Source organism: Quercus robur, chromosome 1, assembly GCF_932294415.1.
Source record: "Quercus robur chromosome 1, dhQueRobu3.1, whole genome shotgun sequence".
In the NCBI taxonomy this organism is placed as follows: Eukaryota; Viridiplantae; Streptophyta; class Magnoliopsida; order Fagales; family Fagaceae; genus Quercus; species Quercus robur.
The window spans coordinates 14,900,876-14,924,999 of NC_065534.1; the positions used below are offsets into that span (position 1 = coordinate 14,900,876).

At 36.1% G+C, this 24,124-nt stretch overlaps 3 protein-coding genes and 1 long non-coding RNA gene across 4 annotated transcripts; all 4 read left to right on the forward strand.

The window, feature by feature from the left end:
* The first annotated feature begins 9,816 nt into the window (after nucleotides 1-9,816).
* Nucleotides 9,817-12,237, forward strand: LOC126722600 (acyl-CoA-binding domain-containing protein 4-like). The gene is made up of 6 exons (XM_050425748.1): nucleotides 9,817-9,874; nucleotides 9,967-10,038; nucleotides 10,948-11,142; nucleotides 11,245-11,322; nucleotides 11,754-11,864; nucleotides 12,055-12,237. Exons 1-6 carry the CDS (start codon nucleotides 9,848-9,850, stop codon nucleotides 12,220-12,222), a joined length of 651 nt encoding a protein of 216 aa, XP_050281705.1. The 5' UTR covers nucleotides 9,817-9,847; the 3' UTR covers nucleotides 12,223-12,237.
* A 480-nt stretch (nucleotides 12,238-12,717) lies between these two features.
* On the forward strand, nucleotides 12,718-13,725 carry LOC126722611 (shaggy-related protein kinase gamma-like). Its single transcript, XM_050425758.1, has 4 exons — nucleotides 12,718-12,915; nucleotides 13,002-13,052; nucleotides 13,353-13,448; nucleotides 13,537-13,725. The coding sequence occupies exons 1-4, from the start codon at nucleotides 12,739-12,741 to the stop codon at nucleotides 13,708-13,710; spliced, it is 498 nt and encodes a 165-aa protein (XP_050281715.1). The 5' UTR covers nucleotides 12,718-12,738; the 3' UTR covers nucleotides 13,711-13,725.
* Nucleotides 13,726-14,229: 504 nt separating this feature from the next.
* LOC126722621 (uncharacterized) lies at nucleotides 14,230-15,478 on the forward strand. The gene is made up of 3 exons (XR_007654016.1): nucleotides 14,230-14,487; nucleotides 14,591-14,729; nucleotides 14,878-15,478. It is a non-coding gene; the product is annotated as an uncharacterized LOC126722621 (long non-coding RNA).
* Nucleotides 15,479-16,342: 864 nt separating this feature from the next.
* Nucleotides 16,343-17,059, forward strand: LOC126722179 (26S proteasome regulatory subunit 8 homolog A-like). Its single transcript, XM_050425348.1, has 2 exons — nucleotides 16,343-16,588; nucleotides 16,919-17,059. Exons 1-2 carry the CDS (start codon nucleotides 16,343-16,345, stop codon nucleotides 17,057-17,059), a joined length of 387 nt encoding a protein of 128 aa, XP_050281305.1.
* Nucleotides 17,060-24,124: the final 7,065 nt, after the last annotated feature.

Consider the following 24,124-nt stretch of genomic DNA (forward strand, 5'->3'; position numbering starts at 1 on the left):
TTAATGTGAAATTTTGGGTTTGGATTTGGATACTTAACATCTAGGTTATTTATTTAATTTTCAGTTTTGATTTTTGTGAAATTTGGGTTTGGATTTTGTGGTAGATACTTTATTTAATTTTTATTTTATGATTTTTATGAAATTTGGGTTTGGATTTGGTGAGTGCAGATGACATTCAACTCTCTTTGGCTGAAGTCAAACTTGCTTGGTTACCCATTCCGATTTTGCTTGGTAAGTTATTTATTTGATTTTTTGTTTTGATTAATGTGAAATTTTGGGTTTGGATTTGGATACTTAACATTTAGGTTATTTATTTAATTTTCAGTTTTGATTTTTGTGAAATTTGGGTTTGGATTTTGTGGTAGATAGTTTATTTAATTTTTATTTTATGATTTTTATGAAATTTGGGTTTGGATTTGGTGAGTGCAGATGACATTGTTGCTTGGATAGTGCATATTGTTGCTGCCATCCTTAAGAGTTTCCAAATTTTTGCCTTCAGGTTAGATTGTTATTGCTGATTAGGATTATAGCTTTTACGAGAGAATTGTATATCTCATTAGGCCCATTTGCTTGTCTATTAGGAGCTTAGAACTTACAAGTTTATATGAAATAGTTATCTCATATATTTATAGTGCTTGCGTACCATTACAAATTACTAAATTATATGCATATAAAAAAGCACTTGGTAGTTTGCTATTGAAGAAACAAATTACATAGTCTTTTTTCAGTTATGTATTTTGGTTGATTGGCTATGATTTAGGTTTTTCGGTTAGGAATGGTTTTGTTTAATTAGTTTAAATAGATGGATTAGATTTAGTTTTGATTAAGGGATTTTGGTTAGAAGTTTTGTTTACGTTAGCTGGCTTGGCATAAATTGGTTTTAGGTATCTAGAAATTTCCATATAAGGAAGTAATCTCCCAGCCTTTATCGGACTATTCCACTCCCAATTAATAGGACACCTCAGAATTCCCATGGACTGATAGCATAGAGAATGGAACATTGGATGTTTCTATATTAAAACTCAAAATAAAATTTCAAATTAATAGAAGAGCAATTCATTGTAAAAGTTACCAAATGACAATTTCCTTTTTGATTCGAATAAGAACCAACTCGTTTACAAAAAAAAATGGCAGCAAGCCGTCATCATTCTTTCTTGCCAACGTTTTTTAGCAAATTGCACAGAAGGAATACATAAAACCGTTTATAGAATGTCATGTTATTTGCATCATTGCTTCATTTTTAATGTAAGTTTCCAATACACGTGGTATATACACAAGACTGAAACCACTCAAATGGTGCTGCATATTTCTGCTGCTTATAGGGCCTCGTATAGAACTCGGTGCTCCAAAAGTTCTGATAAAATGCTCCTCATTTTATCAACTGAAATGGGTTTCTGTATTACTCCATTTATACCAACCCTCATACAGTTCTCCTTGGTAACCTTGTCTGTGTTTCCAGTAAGTGCTACTATAAGTCAACGTCTTTTCAGGACGTCTTGCGAATTTTTCACGTATAGTGACAGCAAGCTCAAAACCATCTATACCAGGCATGCACACATCCAAGAACACCACCTGGTGTTCATGAGAAACAACATGCAAGCACTCCTCGCTTGAGCTTACAGTTGACACATCACATCCCAAGTGCTCAAGTAGCCCCTTTGTCACCATCCTGCTAACCCTGTATAACACAAATAAAATTCAACATTCAGTAATGTGATTGAAATTGCTAACAGTAGTTCCATTGAACTTGAAATGAAATATTGAAATGATAGTAATTATCACTAAATATAAACACATTTTAAACTAGAAGTGCCACACCATCCCATTGTTTGTAATTTCAATATACAATTTAGACTTCTTACAGTCTAAGTCCAATGTAGACAAGTTGTCTAGTTCAGACTTTGTCAAGATTACTTAAATTAAAATCCCAGTTTTCAAGAACTTCAACCAACACAACACAATAAAGCCGTAGAGTAAAGCAAATTGTAGCTGTTTTTAAGCATTTCAAGTGCCAGGGCTTTAAGTCCAAATTTTTATGCACGATCAGTGGTGTAATTAAGTAAATAAAGACTTACATACACAACAAGAGAGAGAGAGAGAGAGAGAGAGAGAGAGAGAGAGAGAGAGAGAGAGAGAGAGAGAGAGAGAGAGAGAGAGCTGATATTAATGGAAATTTGGAAAGTGGTAAATGGTAACTATATTTTCCTTAACCTAATTAGCAAGCCTTGCCCTAAAAAGAATGCCATCCTTATTAAAGCCTTCTCCCTTGTCAATGTTTGAGATGCCAGGTTTTGCCAATTGTTGTTGTTTATATTATGACTTCTATCAGTTTGCCTGGTGGCAACTTGGAATTTATGTTCTTTAGATGACCTGCCTTACCTGCCAAATGTCCAGCTGCAAAAGGAAGAGGTTAGGCTAACTTCATTGGAGACATTTTGTTAACTCAAAGTCTGAGCTAACTTGGATTTCATGTTCTTTAGATGCCCGCCTTGCCTTGGTTGGAGACATTTTGCAAGCTCAAGGCCTGAGCTAGAGGTCAAATATGACACATCCCAAGTGATTCAGGATTAGTTAGAGCCCAGTTACCAGAACATCTGATCTCAAGTGTGATTCTGTTTATAGTGTGTTCAAAGTCAAACAGAAACATAGATGAACTAACAGAAATGCCATGGGAAATGTTTTGGAGACAAAAAGACATCATTTCAGTATCTCCAAGAAATTTCACAAATTTTGGCAAATATTAAACCAATGCATTTTGCTTAATTCTCAAAATCAGATTAAATCCCAGCCTCTCATTTCCCAAGCTGTTTCTACTCATCAAAAAAAAAAAAAAAAAGAGCCATTTTTATTAACTGTTTCAAGGATTGTAACCATAGATTAAACGTTGTTGTATTCCAGCCTATCTATACCTCACTAAGTGAGTAAATAATTTATAAACCCCTAATAAGATAGTGGTACATGTTAGAAATTTTTTTTAAAAAAAAATTTCGTATAAGACTCCTATACCTTCAATATAAGAACTATGGTTAAATGATTAAATTCACCATTTTCTAATAGCTTAAGTTTTGGGGAGAACTGGCAATTTAACATGGTATCATGGCAGGAGATTCTGATTCTACCTTCTATTTAAAATGTTAAAAATCCCACTTGTTGGGCCCCATTTATTAAGGGGGAGTTTAGACTCATATGAGAGAAGGGGGGGGGGGGGGTGTTAAAACTATTGTTAAATGATTAAATTTACCATTTTCTAATAACTTGAAGCTTTTGGGAGAAATGGTAATTGAACACTCAACAACCAAGTATAAGAATTTATTATTTAATAATAAACGTCATATTCGCATGCATGATTATTATGGGTATAATTATTGATAAAGTGAGACATATGATGTTGACATAGATTTTGTGAGGGCATCAATTTAGAAAAATCATACCGGTGGTTAATGAACCAAAGGCAAGGAACCCAATAGTCTCTAAAAGGAGATAGTATATAGCAAAAATTTCTATGGGGGTTGGACTTTAATGAAACTTGGCTGGTGACATTTTTCAAACTACATATATACACATGTATTAAGAGTTTTTAGAAATTGTTTTGAAGTAGAGGCTCATGTGGAATATTGAATGGAGGAAGGAAAAATATGAGAAATTGTAGGTGCAGACCTCACTTGTAATTTTCAAATCTTCAAGGGTCAATTGAATGATTTGATTACGGAAAAGAGTTTACAAGTTTATGTCAATAGCCTTTTAAAGGAAATGATTAATTTTTATAGCTAAAGATTAATATCACTAAGGATCCCACATTCAATCTCTCTATAAGGTTTTTACTTAAAGTCTTATAAATAAGACAAACCACAACCTAGTTGGCCACCAAAACTATTTTGGGGAACTGCACCTATCCACAAAACACTAAAGAAAAAGAGAAAGAGTAACATAAATACATTGGGAGACAACGCACTTCGATTGCTAAGAGAATTATGTCCTTATCAAAATCCAGGATTACGTGGTCTAATGATCTTAGAACCAATTAAATGACATTTTGTTTGGTATTATTTCGCAACCATAGATACAATTCCAGGACTAAGTACAAAAGATGGCAAAGTTACTGACCCGTTTTCATCCATGACAAGAACTTTCAGCCCTGAAAAATTTGTCTGACCATGATTTGCTGGTACTTTAGGTGTGAAGGGAAGCTTAGATTCATTTGATCGCTCTGGAATTCCAAGTTTTACAATGAAAGTGGCAGTACATCCCTTGGCAAGGCCGTCACTTTCAAGCCAGATATGTCCCTCCATAAGATTTACAAACCTGATCACATCATAGGAAAGGAAAAAGAATTACAGCTGCATCTTTATATGAAAATAGTCTTTTCAAATCTAGTCCACAAAAACTGCAATACAAAAAAAACAGGCAGAGACACCTGCATATACTGAATGTATAGCCTAACAAAACCAAACCAAAGCTAAACATCTAACAACAAAAGATTTAAGTACCTCTTACAAATTGCAAGGCCAAGTCCGCTGCCACCAGAATTTCTAGTTGCTGATGATTGACTTTGATATTTAAAACACATAAAAAAAAAGTAATTAAGAAATTTACTTATTATGTGGTTGTCATGACATCAATCACAATTATTATGATGTCATTTTTTTTTTTTGAGAAGAATTATCATGTCAATTTGTAAGCATTTTGTAATAAAATTGATATAAAAAAAATTGTTTCTTTCATTCAAAAATTAATTTATTTACTTGTTGATATGAAATCAATCAATACTATTTAATACATTAGTTTCTTTTTTCTTTTTCTTTTTTTATGTTCCTAAATTACCCTTTAATCTCATGTTTGATAGTAAGTTTATCAAAGCCCTTCATTGTATTGTGGTATTTGTAACTAAGCATTATTCTGTGTGTGATCTTCTTCTAAAAAATAAAAATAAATAAAAAAACTGCGTGTGTTCAAAACTGTAACCTTAAAAATAAAATCCTAAGTCTAAAAAGCTTTGTGTTCATATTGGTCTCTTTTGGTTTACTCTTTCATCTTTTACTGAATTCTCATTGTACAAATTGGCTTTAGTTGCTCTAACTCATACCTATATATTTAAGCATATTGTGTGTTCAATTTTGAAACTAACTGCTTATCATTCTTCTTCAGTATGGCTGCTGCAAATGCTGGACGCATTGACTATACACAGCCTGGACCCATTGACGACTCGGTGTTGTCACAGCAGGCGACGCATCGGTCCGAAACTATTTGGAATGGGCGGGTAAAACACTCAACTGAATATTTACTTGTGCACATGCATTTAATCCATACAATGTACATGTATTTGCATATACTATATTAATCCATAACGAGATGTTATGTGCAGGATCCAGGGTCCATTACCTGCCGTAGTCGTAGTTCAGAGTTCTCCAAGCAACCTCCAATGGTGGACGACCGAGTGAGGAACATCATCACCACAGTTGGTTTGGAGGGACTCTTGTGGGTCCCGGGTAGAGAGATTGACAATGGCCTCATAACGGCCTTAGTGGAGCGATGGCGGCCCGAGACTCACACCTTTCACATGCCACATGGTGAGGTGACCATCACATTGCAGGATGTGGAGATTCTTCTCGGGCTTCCTGTTGATGGTGAGGCTATAACAGGGAGCACACAAAAAACTTGGGTGGATGTGTGCCGGGACTTCCTTGGCTTTCGACCTGTAACTCAAAACAACCATAAGCAACTTGATGGGCAGAGGATTCTCATCAACCGCCTTTTGGAGGAAGTTGCTAACCCATTGCCGCCTGATGCTGAAGAGGATCAGCTGCATAAGTACGCACGATGCTACATCCTAGCGCTATTGGGGGACACAATATTCATGGACAAATCCGGCGATAGGGTGCATCTAATGTGGGTGCAGCAGTTGGAAGACCTTCACAACCCACGGAGGTACAGTTGGGGAAGTGCTTGCCTTGCATGGTTGTATCGAGAGCTATGCAGGGCAAGCGAGGACACCAGTCAGATTGGTGGGTGCTTGCTGTTGCTCCAGTACTGGGCATGGGCTAGGTTCCCCTATTTGTGCCCGACAGTTGAGCGAGGCCCGCCAGTGGATGCTTACGGTCCTCCAGTACGTGGTCCACTATCCCTGAAGTAAGTCTCTACCTCATACTGCTATAACATACTGTCTTCACCAAAGCATGAGTCTTATATTATGTTTTGAGTTCTTTTTCTATTTGGTTCTAACTTCTTCTTGAGTATTTTTATTTGCTATTTGAAGTCCTAGTCTCTTTAGGTTATTTATAAAGGCTTTATTGTAATCAGTAACACTCATAGAGAGAGTGAATTTTAAAAGAATGATGACAGCCACGAGTCTCTTTTTCTTTATTTTTCTGTTCACAGCCACCGAAATCTTGATTTTTCTCCTTTGTTTCATCCCAATCATGAACTACACAGAAACATTGGGGTCCAATAACACTTATCATTCCGGATTAATCATTACCCACTCCACAATCATGTAACTTGATTTTATTTATTGATTTTAAAGGCTTCTAGCAATTTTTTATGTCAACATAACAACATTTTAAACCGAGGTCCAATGTAGAATTTTATGTTAATCTACTATAATTTTGTGACTTTCAATATAGCTGGTTTGTGCTTTGTCTTTTAAAAGGGCCGTTTCTTATTCCAGTGATATTATTAATTAGTTTAATATCTTTAAGATTATCTCAGTAGTTATATGTGATTACATTATCTTAGTTTTAACAGACTCATAAGTTTTATATTGATATTGATATTATTAATTAGTTTAATATCTTAGTTTTAACATCCAATTAACATTAATTGCTACGTTTCAGCTTTTAGTATTATATTGATATTTAATATCTGTGATTACATTATAGTTTTAAGATTATCTCAGTACTTATTGATCCATTCTTCTTGATTGTAGGTGGTTGTGGGTCCCAAACAAGAAAAATAGGCCCGCCCACATTTTCAGGGACAGGTATCGCGAGCAACTAGCTTCCATGTTGCCAGACCAGGTATGAAAATGCCTTCTTTTACGCTTTTACGAACATCCATATAGGTTTTGTGAACTTTGAAATATAAACATTGTTCGCTAATGTGTTGTGTACTTTTTTTTGGCTATTGTAGGTGGTGTGGCAGCCATATAAAGCTCATTTTGACGACCTCTCGCCGTGGTGTGTTGCAGGGAGGGCCGTATGGACGGCAACGGTGCCGCTTGTATGTTTCCACCTAGTAGAGAAACATACACCGGATCGTGTTGTTCGTCAATTCGGGATGATCCAAGAAATTCCCAAAGCTGTTAACACTGACAGAGTGCTTCATGGCATTGATTTGAGGGGGAAGATCGGTGTTAATTGGATGCAGAAACATGCTGTGCATATCCTTGAGTGGGGTAATCGCGTTTATCGGCGTTGTGAAGCAGTGCTTGGTGATATGCCTCCAGAGCACGAGTACCACGACTGGTTCAAAAGGGTGACTCGGAGGTTCATCGATAGGCCTGGTGCTGTAGTGACTCTGCTGGTAACTTCTCTATTTCTAACCCAAGTTACCGTGTTTCTTACCATGAAACCACTGTTTAGAGAGCATGATGTTTGCCTCGTGTATTTTTTGCTTAGCACTTCATCTCCCTTTAATTTGCAATTTTTAGTAGCAGAACCAACATTTATTTTATTATCAATTCGCATTGTTGATTTCGTATTGCAGGTCTAATATGTGTGGTCTTTTCATGTGCAGATTGAATGATACGTCCGTTTGTTGAGGCGTCATCCAGTGGGCACGGAGGACCACAATGACATTACTGAGGTGCTGACGGCAGTGCAGGCGATGGCACGTGTCCAACCTCCTATCCCTGAGGCCCCGATTGAGGAGGCAGCTATGCCTACCGGCCCAAGCACGAGCACAGCTCCGGCCGGATGTCAATCCCGTCCGCCTGTTGCTACCCCTCAGCTTCTCCCTACCCCCGATCCCTCTGCATCCACCCCACATGCATCTGCCAGCCCCACCATCCCTTCATCCACCCCACATCCATCCCCTACCGTCACCATCCCTTCACCCAACCCACATTCAGCTCCTACGCCCACCATCCCTTCACCTAGCCCACATCTAGCCCCTACGCCCACCATCCCTTCACCCACCCCCCATCCATCTCCTTGCCCCACCATCCCTCCACCCACCCCACTTCCTTGTTCTGGCTCTGACGTCCGTCCACCCACCCCACAGTCATTTCTTCAGCTGTCACCCATTCCATCCTTTGACCTGGGTACCCCACCTGACATGCAGCAGGAGCCACCCTCCCATAGTTCGTTTAGTACCCCTTCTTCAGCCATTGACCCACCCCATGTTCAGGCTGAGCAGGCGGTTGGGTTACCTACAGAGGCTGAAGGTCGGCCTAAACGCATATCAAAGGCACCTCCGTGTGGGACAGGGGGGCACAAACATGGACACAATGTTGGGCCCGAGGCATCTGACAAAGGACATGCAAGACCTCCTCCTCATTATATGAGACGGCGTAAGATTCAAAAAAGGTATCTGAAAGCTTAATGTGAAACAACACACTTTATTCCATTATTATTTCTCTTTTCACATTTCAATAAGATTATTTTTGTTTTCAATATGGTTTGAACGTACATTATTGGAACTAGGTGAATGCCTCAAATAAGGACATTAGCTGGAGGTAGATATTCCAACAAGGATATGGTTCTTAAATGTGACAATGGAGGTAACCCAACATGTGTTGGTTGTTAAATGCTTTTGTTGCAATTTTATTCCTTGCATCATTTGTTATTTTAATCTACATATAATTTTATTCCGAAGATGATTGTTTTAGCGACGAGTTTGAAGAAGATGAAGAAACAATGTTTCTTGTTAAGGCGAGATCACGGAAAAGAATTAGGAATTTGGATAGTGTGATGGTTCTTAACTGTAACCTTAAGCTACATGTCAAATTAAGTATTTATGTGTGGAGTATTTGATTCATGAATTATTTGTAGAGAGGAATGACTTGTTTGATTTGAGATTTTTGTTAAAAAGAATTTCATTGCTGAATTTGCTATTCGTTCTGTTGCAGGCGACAGTTGGAGCTTGTAACATACCGGAACCTAATTCTTGGAAAGTTGTTGAGCATACCAAATGGAAGAGGTTTGTGCTCTTAAGCTCTCCTGTGCTGTCATTTCATATGCCAATGTGTATGTGTTAAACACAAATTTGTGCTTATTTTTGCACTTGTAACACAATATTTTAATTTGTGTATTCTAAAATGAGTTGGTGATATTTGGAAACGGCATAAAGGATTGTCAGACCTTAGAACACATACATGAGCTGATGAGCCTAGGTTTTGAGCTTTGCTTAGGGAACCCATTGCATTAGCTAGTTGCTAGGGAATGGGATTTTTGAAAGTTATCTTGTTGAGTACCTTTTTTTTTTTTTTTTTTTTTTGTAGCTTCTTATAATGAACACATGCTATTAGGAAAAAAGTGGTCTTGAAGCCTTAGGATGAGGAAAGCTGAAAAGTGGTTGAGGGAGAAGTTTGAAATGTTAGCATTTAAAAAATTGTGAAGTTACCACTTATAAAAAAAAAAAAAAAAAAAAAAAATTGGGCAGTTACCGAATCATTTTATATTTTCTGTGGAGAGTTGGATATGAGTTTGCTGGATGTGGAGGAATTTGGTTAAATATGATGATGATGATGTTATTAATGATTCGGATCCTTGTTACATCATTGGTGATATGGCACATGGTATACTTGCGGACTTTATTTGATATCTGCGGCCTTTGCTGGATTTGGTTTTCTCAAGGGTTTTATTATTTATGCAACTGGAGCGGGCTTGGAAACACGTCTCCCACAGAAGCTATGCGTCTCTTTGTGAAAATATTGGAGGTCCATGCAATTAAGATTTTTTAGGGGCGTTTTCTTGTAATGTCGTGTAGAAACTTGGGTAATTGATTTTTTTATATTTTCCTTTTGTGTAGGAAGATGATCCAAGTTGGTATTCAAGAGCTTCTAACTTTGTTGCAGAGCCTGTAGTAGATGTGCAAATGAATGTGAGTATCATGGAACTTGTTTATATTGTGTAGTTCCTTCTTCTTCTTCCTCTATTTTTGATTGACTTAATCAATGTCAGTTAAGAATTTCATCTTCATATTTTGTCATAATAGATAACTGTACAGAACAATGTGAAAAAAATCTCTGCCGATAACCATATAACCACTCTGATATCTACTCCACCATTACCATTTATGCTTCATCACTACCATTGCTGTTACCCATCACTATTACTTCTATTCTGCTGCTGTTGCTGGCACTGTATTATGGCAAATACACCATCTTTTTTACATTGATGCTACTAGCAAGGCACCATAAATTTACAAAAAAGCATTGCGACCAAAGTGACGATGTCTCACTTAAGCCTCCATTATCATACCACTGTCACTATACCACTGCCTATCCAATCACTGCTGTTGCACTGGCATTCCCTGATTTCGACCCTCCTACCACCACCACTACACGGTTATCTTGAATTACATAACCAACATCACATTTCATCTATTTTTAATCCTCTGCCTTATTTTTTGTTGGTAAATTATCTATGCATTAAGTGGATCACTCAATACATTCATGTTTCTTCTGCTTTTGAAAAGGCCACTAAAAAAAGGAAATATTCTTGTTCTCTTATGTATCTGTTCTTGTTTGCTCTCACACTCCACTACTTACCAAAAAATAAAATAAAATGCTCTCATACTCCACTATGCGTCTGTTTTTAAAATTGGGATTGGAAAAGAGGGAGCTCTAAGTGATCAAAGTCTTGTGTTCTTGAGAGCCATAGGTGTAATAATTATACCTTAATTCTGCATGTATAGCATCCAGCTCTTTTTCATCTTTGTTCTTACTATGATTATTGTGTTTTTCACTTTTTCTTCGTCTTTTTGCATAATTTTTTGGATGGTTCATAGCATAATTCAAAAGTTGAGCTAGTGGTTGAGAATGGGAATTCGTTTCCTGAGACAAAGACTATTTCCACTGAAAATGGGAGCCTGACAGAAACTCAGGATAAAGATATTGTTGTGGAAGGCCTTGGCTCAGTTGCCATGTATGATCAATGGATTGCACCTCCAATATCTGGTCAACGCCCAAAAGCCCGATATGAGGTATTGTTATTTATTTATTTATTTATTTATTTGTTATAGTATGAATTTGTTTCTGGCCTTTTCTTCTATTCTCTGAACAAAGCATTGGTCACATATTTTCAGCATGCTGCAGCAGTTGTGCAAGACAAGATGTACATATATGGCGGAAACCACAATGGTCGTTACCTTAATGATATTCATGTAAGAAAATTTTCTTTACATATACATGTGTTGATGGCCTCATGCGATATAGAAATAACATCTCCCATTTTGTTTTGCTCCTCGGGCTATCGCTAGGGCACTGCCTTTTTGGTTGTTGTCTCCTGTTTACTTGGTATTTGAATTGGTCTCCTTTGCTTTCATTAGTTCTCTGTTTTTCTTTTTATACGTTCGATAAGTAGTTACTCATTCACAAAAAACAAAGGAACAATAAATAGAAAGTAAAAGTAAGAGTTATTCTGGGCAACTTTGAATATTTAGCATTGTGCTTTTGTGATTCTGAGCTTTATTTTCTTGTGTGTTCATTTTTTAGATGGAATCTTGGTTTTACATTTAAACTCTTTTTGTTTTTTTCCTTTGCATTGATGTGGTTACGGATTTTTCCACCTTCCCTAACTTGAGTAATAATGCAGGTACTGGATTTGAGAAGTTGGACTTGGTCAAAGATTGAGGCAAAGTCTGGGGCTGAGTCCCTGGAGTCACCGTCTCCAGTAACGTTTGCTCCTTGTGCTGGTCATTCCTTGGTTAGTAAAGAGCAGTTTTATGTTTTCATTATGTGGACTTCTTGAAGAAAGTTTTTCTCAGTAATATATGAACTTTTGCATATTATCTATTTGTTTCTACTGGCATGTGTTGTAAGTTGTAACATTTTTTGTATCGGTAATGAATTCTTTTAAGTGGTGATGAAATTATAATCTTGCGTTATTTCTGTAGATACCATGGGAGAATAAGCTTCTGTCTATTGCTGGACATACAAAGGATCCAGCTGAAAGTATACAAGGTATAAGTCAATATCATTTACCTATCAAAAAAAGTCAATATCATTTACTGCCTTTTGATTTATTTGAGTTTGTGAACTTTGTGGAAATATCGTACTTATAAAAGTGGAAAAACCGTGGAAAGTTTTAAGTTAGAGAAACATTTATGACCAGAAAATGGAACATTCTGCCATTTCTGACCTAAATCTATTGATGCATGATTCACCTTTAAAAAGAGGTATGGATTACTGAGATTCATGACAGTTATAGTAATATAAAATTTTTAATCATTGGCATGTCTGATACACAGATTGATCAAAAGTCATACGTAAATAAAGAAAATACTTCCAAAATATAATTTAAATTACACAATAAAATAGTTAGTAAAAATGATATTATAAAATAAACTTTAAGTTACTTGGCGAAAGCACAGTGTTAGACTGAGTTTTTGTCAAAACAAAAAACTATAATGAATTTTGGTCACATAAATTAAAATAAACAATAAAATGCCTTTTAGATCTCTCGATCCTTTAATTATTGAATTTATTCATGAAAACATTTTAAATTTCTGAAAACTTTGTCAATAATTCAAATTTATGTCCTTTTTCCTGAAGTTATTTTTGTCTTTGCTGTAATTGGAATGCTTAATATCCTTATTTTCTTTAATGTTGGACAGGTAAAAGGTGAGCCAAACATTTCTTACATCTGCTCTAGGTATTATCGAGCACCAGAGCTTATATTTGGAGCAACTGAGTATACTACAGCTATTGACATTTGGTCTGCTGGCTGTGTTCTTGCTGAGTTACTGCTTGGACAGGTAATTGATTATTCATATAAGCTCTGGTCAACTTCTGGATTTGTAATTTGTACATTAAGATTAAAATGAACTTTTTGTTCTATCAGCCTTTGTTTCCTGGTGAGAGTGGAGTCGACCAGCTCGTGGAGATAATCAAGGTAAATATAATATTTTGTTATGTAATGGAACTTGGATACCATCAAAAAAAAAAAATGGAACTTGGGATATTTATTTATTGTGGGATTTTTTGTATGAAATTTGCTGGTTGGGAACTAGCTGATGAGACAAAATGAAGTCTTTTGAGTACAATTATATCACTGGGCTGACCTAGCAGATGCTTTAGCTTTTAGCCTCTTAGATTGGGCAGTGGTTGGTTTGAATTATGGTCATGCATGTTTACATGGTATATGGATATTTTTTACACTGCTGTATTTGATATGAATTTTTCTGTGTTGTAGGTTTTGGGCACTCCTACAAGGGAGGAAATCAAATGCATGAACCCTAACTATACAGAGTTCAAATTCCCTCAGATTAAAGCCCATCCATGGCACAAGGTATTCAAGATGGGAATCTTAAGGTCTCATAGTATATATTTTTATCACCAATCCTCCTACTAATATCTGTTCATTCCTCTTTTATTAGATATTCCACAAGCGTATGCCTCCAGAGGCTGTTGATCTGGTTTCAAGACTACTACAATACTCCCCTAACCTACGATGCTCAGCTGTGAGTACATTAAAATCTCAGTTTTCCAATATCTTATTTTACCAATTTACCAGCAATCTTGCACTACTCCATTGGGAACATCTTCACTAGGCTGTGTATGATATGATTCATCTGTTGATCATAGGAATCTTGTAGTTGTATATTGGTAATTGTTCACAATAGTTGTATGATGGTGGAGATTGCTTTTACAGCATGGATCAATCTGTTCCATTTTTGTTTGGGACGGGTTGGTTTGGAAAGAGCATTTAATGACAAAAGTCTACCAAATATGTTTGACTATACAGGTGGTCCTACTTGGGTTGTATCATTTTCTAGATTCCCTCTTGGTAGAGTTGGTTCATTTCTTTCACCTAACACAATTTTAGACAGCATCACTTATAGGAGTCAAAGCTTGAGGAATTTTCTGTGAGACTGAGGGCCAGTGGGGCATGCACATTTTAAACTTGGGCTGCATCTCATCTTGATACCATGTCGCCACTTGATGTTGGTTAAGCATGAGTCACGATTGTTTTGTTTTTGTTTGTTTTTTTCTTTGGCTGGAGAGTTCAGCAATTTTCTGAAGATTATATAAATTTAATTTTTAGGTTGGAAATGTTGAATTCTGGAGTTTCAACATTCATGGTTATTAATCTATTTGTGAAGCCTTACTATTTGGTACTGTTTTGAATAAGGTGGTTTAAGTATCGAAGAGTCATGGTTCTTTTGATTCCCTTTGTACTAGTCTATTTATGCAATAGCTGGACTTGCCTGTATTAATATTTAGTATTTATTTCTGGACAGATACCTCTGAATCTACTGAAAGACTGCAAAGTTCTGCAGAATATCTCCCTGCATGGCAATCCTATTTCAATGGATCAATTTCAGCAGGTATGTCATAGTCCCTGCATGTAGTGTTATTAATTTATTCATTTATATTTCAGCAAAAAGCCAATATGTATTTTCAACCCAACTGAACCGTAAACGCTTTTAGATGGAAGGATTTCAAGATTTTGAAGCAAGAAGAAAGAAGGAGTTTGACAAGAAAATTGATTCAAATGTGATGATTGGGTCAAAAGGCCTCGATGAGGGTGTTGATCTATGAATGTCTTACATCAGTGCTCCCTAAAAGAGTAAGTTGTTACACCACAATCTCAATGAATTACTTAGTGTCTTGCACCAGGAGAGTCAATTTAGAAACATGCCTATACGGACAAGATTAGTTCTGAATGCTACCAATCTTGGATTAACTATAAACTAAAGTATGTTCACATTATTTAGGTTGGCATGGCTGCAAACTTGAGGGATTTCACACTAACTAAAGTATGTTCACACTCATCAAGTCCAATATGCCACTGAAAAATGCTTATTACCAACACCAAGGTTGGGAGGAATACAAAGGCACACAGCAGGTTTCATAGAGGACCATAAGGCACCCAGATGCCATGAGTTTGGTGTTTACTGCAGTTGATTCTATCAGCAAACAATATATGAAGCTATTGGCAGTCAGCAGTACAATTGCCTGAGGGAGTGCAACATTTTAGTTGTACCACAATCTAGTACAGATTATTGGACATAGACTTACTAATAATGTATTATATTTGCAAACATGTGGCTTAATTTTAAGAGTAAGACCATCAATTCTGTAAGCGAGAGCACTTTGTTCTCCCTTCTGGTGAAAAGGCTGATGAGGTTCTAAAGTAGGATATTTTGGATTGTTGGACGCCAGAAAATCACTATCGATGGACTGAATCTGAGTGTTAAACATGTTGGGTTTAGACCATCGATAATGATTTTCTGGAGTCCAACAGTCCAGAATATCCGACTTTAGAACCTCATCAGCCTTTTCATCAGTTTCCTTGGACCCTACTTCTCACGTTCAAGTAGCTGCAGAGGACTGGAGAAGTGATGACAGAAAGGGACTCCTTGGGCGTTGTAATAGCACTAGCGTTATAATAGCACTATTTGTATAATTGTATCAATAAATTTTTTTTTAGAAATACTATTTGTATCAATTTAATCACTCAGCCGTGGCAAAATCAAGCCAATGTCATCATTAGGTGTGAATTTTTTTAGTAACTTTAATAAAATGGCCACCCTCCAAAAAAAAAAAAAAATTAATAAAATGGCCAAATTAAAGAGATTTTGGTTTTTAAAAATTTGTCACAGTTTTAGTTTTAGTTGGGTCTTGTTAACAGATGCCCTTAGATTATTTGTTACCAAATCATTTTTAAGGACAAAAACTTAGTTAATTTTTTTTTTATCAAATGCTTTTAAAAATAGTTCCTAAACCTATACTTTTAGAGCATCGTAAATTTTTCAAGCCATTTAATAGTATCAATTTTGTCCCTCGACTTTGAAATCAATTTCCCCAACTATTAGTTGTATCAATAGTGTTGTTCATACACTTTTAAAACCAATTTCTAAGAATAAAATTAACTTCATTTAAATGTTGAAAGTCGAAATTAGCACATTTATATTAACATTGATGCCAATTTAAAGTTATATATATACACACTATTTGTCAAAGTAATGGGGAAGAATAACGTTTTAGTTAAGGTAAGTAATAGTCCTATATGAATGCACTCAATTGTAAATTTGCAGCTGTTTTTTAACTATATATTTTTTTGAAAAGTAATGATATTTTAGCAAGGGAATAGACTATTACATGCACAAGGAGTGCCTTAGGAGTGCCTTTTTGTTAATAAGAGATGGTTTGAAAACAGTTTGAATACATTTTTATCTAATGTTTCATATTGTTTACAATCTTACAATTGAACGGAAATATGTTGTTGACATTGATAAAAATATCGATATCACCAAGATAACTCCATCAACAAGAGTTGCTCTCCATAATGACAGTTATGTGCTTCATTTAATCTTGCCAAGCAAAGTTGATCCATTGGTCAACCTCATGAAAGTTGAAAAGGTTCCAGATTCCACATATGACATGATTGGCGGTCTTGACCAGCAAATTAAAGAGATAAAGGAGGTTTGCCTCGTGTACCCTTTTACTTTCTGCATTTAAACTGGTAGTGGCAATGGTGACAGTGAAGTGCTGCGGACTATGCTGGAGCTTCTCAACCAACTGGATGGATTTGAAGCATCAAATAAAATAAAGATTGCCAGTATTTTATTCAATTTAAACAATCTCAACTCTTTTCGATGGATTTGGACAGAATGATAAGTATAGTCTTGTTAATTCCATAACGACCTATTGCACTGGGCTATTAAAGTCTTCAGAAGTGAAAGATTGTGTGTTTTCTCTGTGCATAATCATATTATCCCTTCTTCCTTTTTTCGTTTATTTTGTTTGCTGCAGGCTGTGTGCATAGAATCTGGGATGTTTGCTCTGAGGGAGAGGAGGGTTGATGTAACACAAGAAGATTTTGAGATGGTAGTGGCAAAGGTAATGAAGAAGGAGACCGAGAAAAACATGTCATTGCGGAAGCTATGGAAGTAGTGTGTCTCCATGTTAATGTTTTGTTTCACTCCACCACCCTGAATATAATTGATCCGTGGCTTTGTTCTTCACACACAGCCAACAGCTCTGTTCTTTGTATGGATATAAAAGCCACATGGGGGTGCCCACACTTTGTTGAAGTTTTTTAAATACCACTGGCATCTCTGTTTATTTTGTTAAATATTCTTATTGTGATACATTTTTATGTAATATGTGTTTTACTTCAAGTATCTGACAAGAATGTCCGTAGACAATGACTGTCAATCTGTTATCAATCTATTGGTTAGACGACCAGAATGATAATTAAAAATCTGTGCTTAGTGGACAAGCACATGTGGCTTAGTTTTCTGGGCATGTGTAGCTGTAGCATGAGACATAGCACTCAGGGATCAATCCTACCATGTAGTGGTTGTAAATGAGCTAATTAGAGTTAGAACTTCAATTATATTCAAAATAAAATAAAAAGAACAAGTTTGAACTTTTAATATTCCACTCAATTTTCTTGCTTATAGTTTGTGCATTACAATGTGATATGAAATTATACTGAATGTGTGCTTTTTGTGTATTGTTGGATTGTGAAGACATGAGATGTTGATTTTCTTTTCTTTTTCTTTTTTTTTGGATTTACAGGGTTGGGTTACTTAGATGTTGGCAGTTGAAAACAAAAAAACCAGATTGTATAATTTTATTTTGTTCATTTCAGTTATATTTTTGGATTTACAAGGTTTACTCTTCGATGTTGGCGGTTTAGTAAAAAATTACCTGAAATTAGTTCTCAAATGGGGTAATAACAAAAAATTGAAAAAAAAATCCCAGTAGAGGGGTTACCATAAATGGAAATCAAGTCTAAGACTCGGTTTCTACTTATAGAAATCGAGTATCTTATACTCGATTTCCATAAATAGAAATCGAGTATCTTATACTCGATTTCCATAAATAGAAATCGAGTCTTTAAGACTCGATTTCTATTTATGGAAACCGAGTATAAGATACTCGAGTTCCACTAGGAATTTTTTTTTCTTTTTTGGCCGCAGGTCACCAAATTGGGGCAACATTAAAGGAAAAATTCCCAGTAGAACTCGAGTATTTTATACTCGGTTTCTATAAATGGAAATCGAGTCTTAGAGACTCGATTTCTATTTATGGAAATCGAGTATAAGATACTCGAGTTCCACTGGGATATTTTTTCTTTTTTTGCCGCAGGTGCATGGACCAGATTAATTCCCAGTAGAACTCGAGTATTTTATACTCGGTTTCCATAAATGGAAATCGAGTCTTAGAGACTCGATTTCTATTTATAGAAATCGAGTATAAGATACTCGAGTTCCACTGGGATATTTTTTTTTTTTTTTTGCAACAGGTGCATGGACCAGAATTAATTTTCTCCCCTGCAGCAAATTTTCCAGGGTCCAGAACACATCAAACAACTACATACGCTGTGATACGCGAACGGAGCATACATTAAAGTTCTACAACCAGATTAAAACAGTAACTATTCAATAAAATTATTGTTGGACAAAAAGTCTTAGCACACAATGGCAGTTCAATACTAGAAGGGCAACTTGCCAAAGTAATATCATTGTTCGTTTTATAGGAAAAAGCTGCATCACGCAACTAATGTAACGAGTAAAATGGATAGCAAATAGTTCAATTATTCGTAATTTACAACAATAAACAAAATAACAACTAAGTTAATACAACATAGTCTACATATTCGCCTAGCGGAAGCTCCATACTGATATAACATATTATACATATTCACCTAACACTTGTCCATACTGATACAACATACTCTACATAATCACCTAGCTTGTCCATACAGAAGATCACGACAAGTCCCACGTAAAATGTCACTTACGAAAATCAAGTCTCCGCTTGCCTGACAAACATTAAATACGGTTATTAGTTTCCAAATGCAAAGAACAAAAACCAAATGACATTCTGAGTATATTATATAAAAACAGTGACGGCACTTGCCTAGTTCATAGCACTACCACTTGTCGAAGCCCCATGGGAATTGGGACAGCATCTACGGTTATGCCCCTCTTGATGACACACTCTACATCGTTGCCTCGGTTGAATCTCCCTCAACTCCGGATCTTCCCTCCGGCTTCCCCGTTCTCGCCGTACCCCATCCATTTCATTCCTTATTCTTGACATCGTAGGACGACCTTTGGCCCGCAACAATTGTGGGTCAGGCACCCACCGTGGTCCGCGAACGTCTGTCCATAATGACTCTGACTTTGGCACCACAAAATTATGTGAATATGTGAGAATGGCGTTGTTCAGACTGTAACATGGGTCAATATAGCTGGGCGCATCGAGATGCAGACCTTTAAGAACTTTAATTGCATGTGAACAAGGGATCTTCAAGTTTTGCCACTTTCCACAACCACATGTTCTATCAAATATGCGCACATCATGACTGTGATTTCCCCCTCCAGCTCTATGGTCGTTATACGGGGTAACCACTTGATATATACCCTCTGCATGATTATAATTCCTCAGAGTGTGTCCTGCAATTTTCTGCTCATTTTTGTTATAGATCTCCATTGCATAATCACTCCACACCTTACCTCGAGAGAGATCAGAAGTAATTTGTTTATGTCGATCATGGAAATATGCAACAAGTTTAAAAAAAGTGAACTCAACCATTGCAGCAATGGGCAAACCGCGGGCACCTTTAAGAACCCCATTAAAGCACTCAGAGATATTGGTTGTCATTGCCCCGTAACGTCTTCCACCATCATGTGACTGGGTCCATTTGTCTACATCCTCACTCATTAGATATGTGTATGGCATATAACGTATAATCCGGCGATCAGTAGGGTCTACACCCCTCAGTAAATTAATCTCGGCCTCTTTAATGGTTTGCATTATGGACACAAATTTAGCATCATGAGTCGCATATCCAGCTTTCAAGGCCAATGCCTTTAGAGTCGGGTTATCAAAGTGTGTGTTGAAGTTGCTAGCAACATGTCGAAGGCAATATCGATGATATACCCGTTCTCTTCCGTCTTGCCCTCTAGGCCACTCTCGAATGGCGCATTTGATACCTTTATGTCGGTCAAAAATAATGCAAATGTCCTTGTTTTCAATAACACGCTCTATCGAAGTCCTGAGACACTCTAAAAACCACCCCCAACTAGCCCCTGACTCCTTATCCACAACAGCAAAGGCGATAGGCAAAACCTTTTGATTAGCATCCGTTGCCATTGCAATCATCAATACCCCTTTGTATTTACCATATAAATGAGTTCCATCAATACTGATCACTGGCCTGCAATACTGGAATGCAGCAATGCATGGAGCGAATGCCCAATATACATAGCGCAGTAACGTAGTACCTTCTAATGGCTTAGGTATGGTGTGATAGCTATACTGGGTACCCGAATCCTGATCCAAGTATGCCAACAACAACTTTCGCAACCTTTGGTAAGACTCCTCCCAATCCCCAAAAATCTTAGCAATTGCCTTCTGTTTTGCGTCCCATACTTTATAGTAAGAAAGCTCATGATCATACTTAGTACGTATGATCTCCCAAAGCTCATCAATAGTAGCAGTGTGCTTTTTTCGCAATCTTCCCACAATTTCTGATGCAACAAAATTAGAATCCATCATTCTACCGTCTCTTCGCAGCCCAAAGGGTATACAACTGTGTGGACCCACATAAGACGTGACCATCCACAGACCATTCAATTTAGACTTCATGTATGCCCCAACGTACCACTTGCAGTTGTCGTCAACGCATGCGGCGCACAATTGAGTTGTGCTCGACCTTTGGATGGAGAAATTTCTATTATCCTTTGCTGCGTATATTATCAATGCACGCTTCACCGCAGCTTTATTTGCAAAAGTCAACCCTTTACAAAAATGCATCCCATCTTGCCAAGTACAAAGAAATGGTATCTGAAGAAGTGAAGGATCAACCATATCTTCCCAAGTATTTGCGTAGAATGAGTCCGCAGGAGCTCTGTAGCCAATGGTCGTATCTGTATCATGCTGGACACCAATATCATCATCATCTGCATCACCTTCATCATGGTACTCCATATTTTCCTCTTCAAAATTAGGAACGACTTCATGCTCATCCACATCGTTCTCAAAGTCACCTTGCTCAATCCTCTCTTCGTACTGATCCATATCATCATTATTTATGTTATCATTCGCAGCATGATCTTCGTCTTCGTCTTCGTCTTCCTCCTCTAAATGTGTCTCTTGAGAGTAGAGGGTTTCACCAGTATTTGCAACATAATCTTGAGATGGGAGCGTATAACCTCCCATTGCATACCCTCCCATTGTAGTGCATCCATTATCTAGGGTTGTAAATTGTAAAGCCGTAGATGTTTCTTGCACCACCTCAGTACTATTGTCTACACTCGCCTCCAAACTTACATACAACTCAGCAGCATTTACTTGGGACATTTTCTGGATCCTATTAAACATCATCTTTACATGTTTATCTTCTTTAATCGCCATATACCCGTAATTTATCCGTTCATGAAGAACTTCTTGTGGGTAACGATAAATAATCTTGATGTCATACCAAGCAGGGTTCAATTTCAATTCGTCCATTATTTTCCTCTTCAAATCAGTCAACGTCTTCAACTTACGACGTAACATCATGTAGTAGCATTCAATACCCTCCCCTCTAAATGGAAATCCGTCAATCCCTTCAGGATTGTAAAGGGGTCCACCGAAGTATACATTTATGTCAATATTCTTCAAAGATTGTGAACCTATTAGAGAGCCAAGTAAATTTATGTTAGTGACATATTTGATCTCTTTGATTTAACATCAATTACAAAACCTTTTCTATCTACTCAAAGTACAACAATCGCAACTTCTAAAAGTGTAACAATTGCATATACTCACCCCACATCACATACAAACACACTCAATCATTATAATTTCATACTCAAACAAATAAAAAAACTGAAGACAAAACTCACCCTCATTACAAAATTGAAACTCAGCTCTAACAAAAATATAAATAAAAATATCAAACCAAACAACAAAAGTCATGAGGATGTGCAAATGAATGAGTGCAATTATGTAACAACATCATTCAAGTAATTTTAAATTAATGCCATACCCTATTACACTACTATTGATGAAATAACATAGAGCAGGGTTCATCAGACAAAAAAAGAAAAAAAAAAACACTAATGTGAATATAATCATGATCAATCAAATTAGACATATCATCTAATTTAATATATAAATATAAATATATTTGTATATTTAGCCTATTTATACAACTATATAATTAAATATTTATATAAATATATTTATATTTAGCCTATTTATACAACTATATAATTAAATATTTATATAAATACATTTATATAAATATATTTATATTTAGCCTATTTATACAACTATATAATTAAATATTTATATATTTATATAAATATATTTATATAAGTATTTATATATATAGTTGTATAAATATAAATATATTTATATAAATATTTAATTATTTAATTATATAGTTTTATAAATATATAAATAAAAATATGTATATATAAATATTTAATTATATAGTTGTATAAATATACATATAAATATAAATATAAATATAAATATATATATATACGTATTTTTTATAAGGAAACAAATATACATATTTTAATACAAACAAATATCTTATTAGGAAACAAATATATTTGCCTAATACAAACAAATATTTTATTACGAAATGGCATATACACTAAAACAATGCAAGCAATAATGGTTAAAGCAGCTATATACACTAAACAACTAATTAGAGAGTGAGGAGATCCTTACTTGACATAATGATGTGCAAATGTACTGCTGAGATTGTATGAGAGTGAGAGGAGCAATGTTTTGCTGCTAAATATGTATGAGAGTTTCAGTCTCTGTGAGAGTTCTTAAGAGAGGTTCTGTGATTGAAGTTGCTGAAGGTGTGAGAGTTGTTGAGGCTTTGTGATTCAAAACATAGTCTGAGAGTTGTGGTTCAACATAGTCTGAGAGAAGTTTTTGGTGCTTGTGCTAGTTTAACATATTTTTTGAATATGTCTCAAAACAGACAAATTATATTCACATGTCCTTCAGCAACGTACTCAATTATATTCACGTGTACCTGCAACAAAGACTGTTGTTGTTGTTGACTAGCACAAGCACCAAAATAGACTAATAGGCTAACAAGCAACAGACAAATAATTCAAGTCCTTCAGCACTAGCACAGAGCACAATGTATTCACCTAATAGACTAGCACAGAGCACACAGCTAATAGACTAGCACAGAGCACAGCAAAGACAGCTTGATATGACCAGACAGGTAGACATGAGAGTGCTTTAAAACTCGAGTCTCTAAGACTCGAGTTCAGTTTGCCTTAAAACTCGAGTCTCAGAGACTCGGTTTCAAAGTTAAAATGCGCGCGTTTTTTTGCTTAAAACTCGAGTCTCTGAGACTCGGTTTACTTAAAGTGAAACCGAGTCTCAGAGACTCGAGTTTCACGTGGCATCTACGTGGAACTTGAGTTTCTGAGACTCGAGTTTCATGTAAACGCCACGTGGATTTTTGCCACATCAAAGCACGTAAACCGAGCCTCAGAGGCTCGATTTAGGGGCCCAAAATCGAGCCTCTGAGGCTCGAGTTGCTAGTTTGCCAATAACTTTCAAAACCGGGCCAACTAACTAAATAGTTTCATCCTTATGGGTAATTACCCATTTTCGCCTTTTGTAAAAGAGGCAACAGAGCGGTGTTTTCATTTTGAAGGTTAGAATTATGGTAAGGAAATTACAGGTTTACATGGTACTAAATATACCTAATCCGCAAAAATTGGCAAATAATGTAAACCTTTTTGTAAAGGGTGTAAAATATTTGCCACTTTTTGTGCTTACAAAGTAAATTTACATTGTACGGTACAATGTAAAAGAAAATTTTCCCTTACAATAAAAGTTTATACTTGTATGATAGGTATTCTGTTCCTTTTTTTTCTCTTTAAAAAAATTTCAATAATATGGAGAGCGGTGATTTGAATTTTAAATATCTTCTTTAGAAATAATAAGAGGTTTAGATGAGTTTTCATAAACAAT

What these genes read in the sequence shown, in the direction of transcription:
- LOC126722179 (XM_050425348.1), top strand. Translation starts at nt 16,343, where the DNA reads ATGTTTCATATTGTTTACAATCTTACAATTGAACGGAAATATGTTGTT. An exon ending in AAATTAAAGAGATAAAGGAG is followed by an intron (nt 16,589 to 16,918) that starts GTTTGCCTCGTG and finishes TGTTTGCTGCAG; the next exon opens with GCTGTGTGCATAGAATCTGG.
- LOC126722600 (XM_050425748.1), top strand. Translation starts at nt 9,848, where the DNA reads ATGCGTCTCTTTGTGAAAATATTGGAG. An exon ending in GTTACCTTAATGATATTCAT is followed by an intron (nt 11,323 to 11,753) that starts GTAAGAAAATTT and finishes GTAATAATGCAG; the next exon opens with GTACTGGATTTGAGAAGTTG. An exon ending in CTTGTGCTGGTCATTCCTTG is followed by an intron (nt 11,865 to 12,054) that starts GTTAGTAAAGAG and finishes TTATTTCTGTAG; the next exon opens with ATACCATGGGAGAATAAGCT.
- LOC126722611 (XM_050425758.1), top strand. Translation starts at nt 12,739, where the DNA reads ATGCTTAATATCCTTATTTTCTTTAATGTTGGACAGGTAAAAGGTGAG. An exon ending in CTGAGTTACTGCTTGGACAG is followed by an intron (nt 12,916 to 13,001) that starts GTAATTGATTAT and finishes TTGTTCTATCAG; the next exon opens with CCTTTGTTTCCTGGTGAGAG. An exon ending in AGCTCGTGGAGATAATCAAG is followed by an intron (nt 13,053 to 13,352) that starts GTAAATATAATA and finishes TCTGTGTTGTAG; the next exon opens with GTTTTGGGCACTCCTACAAG.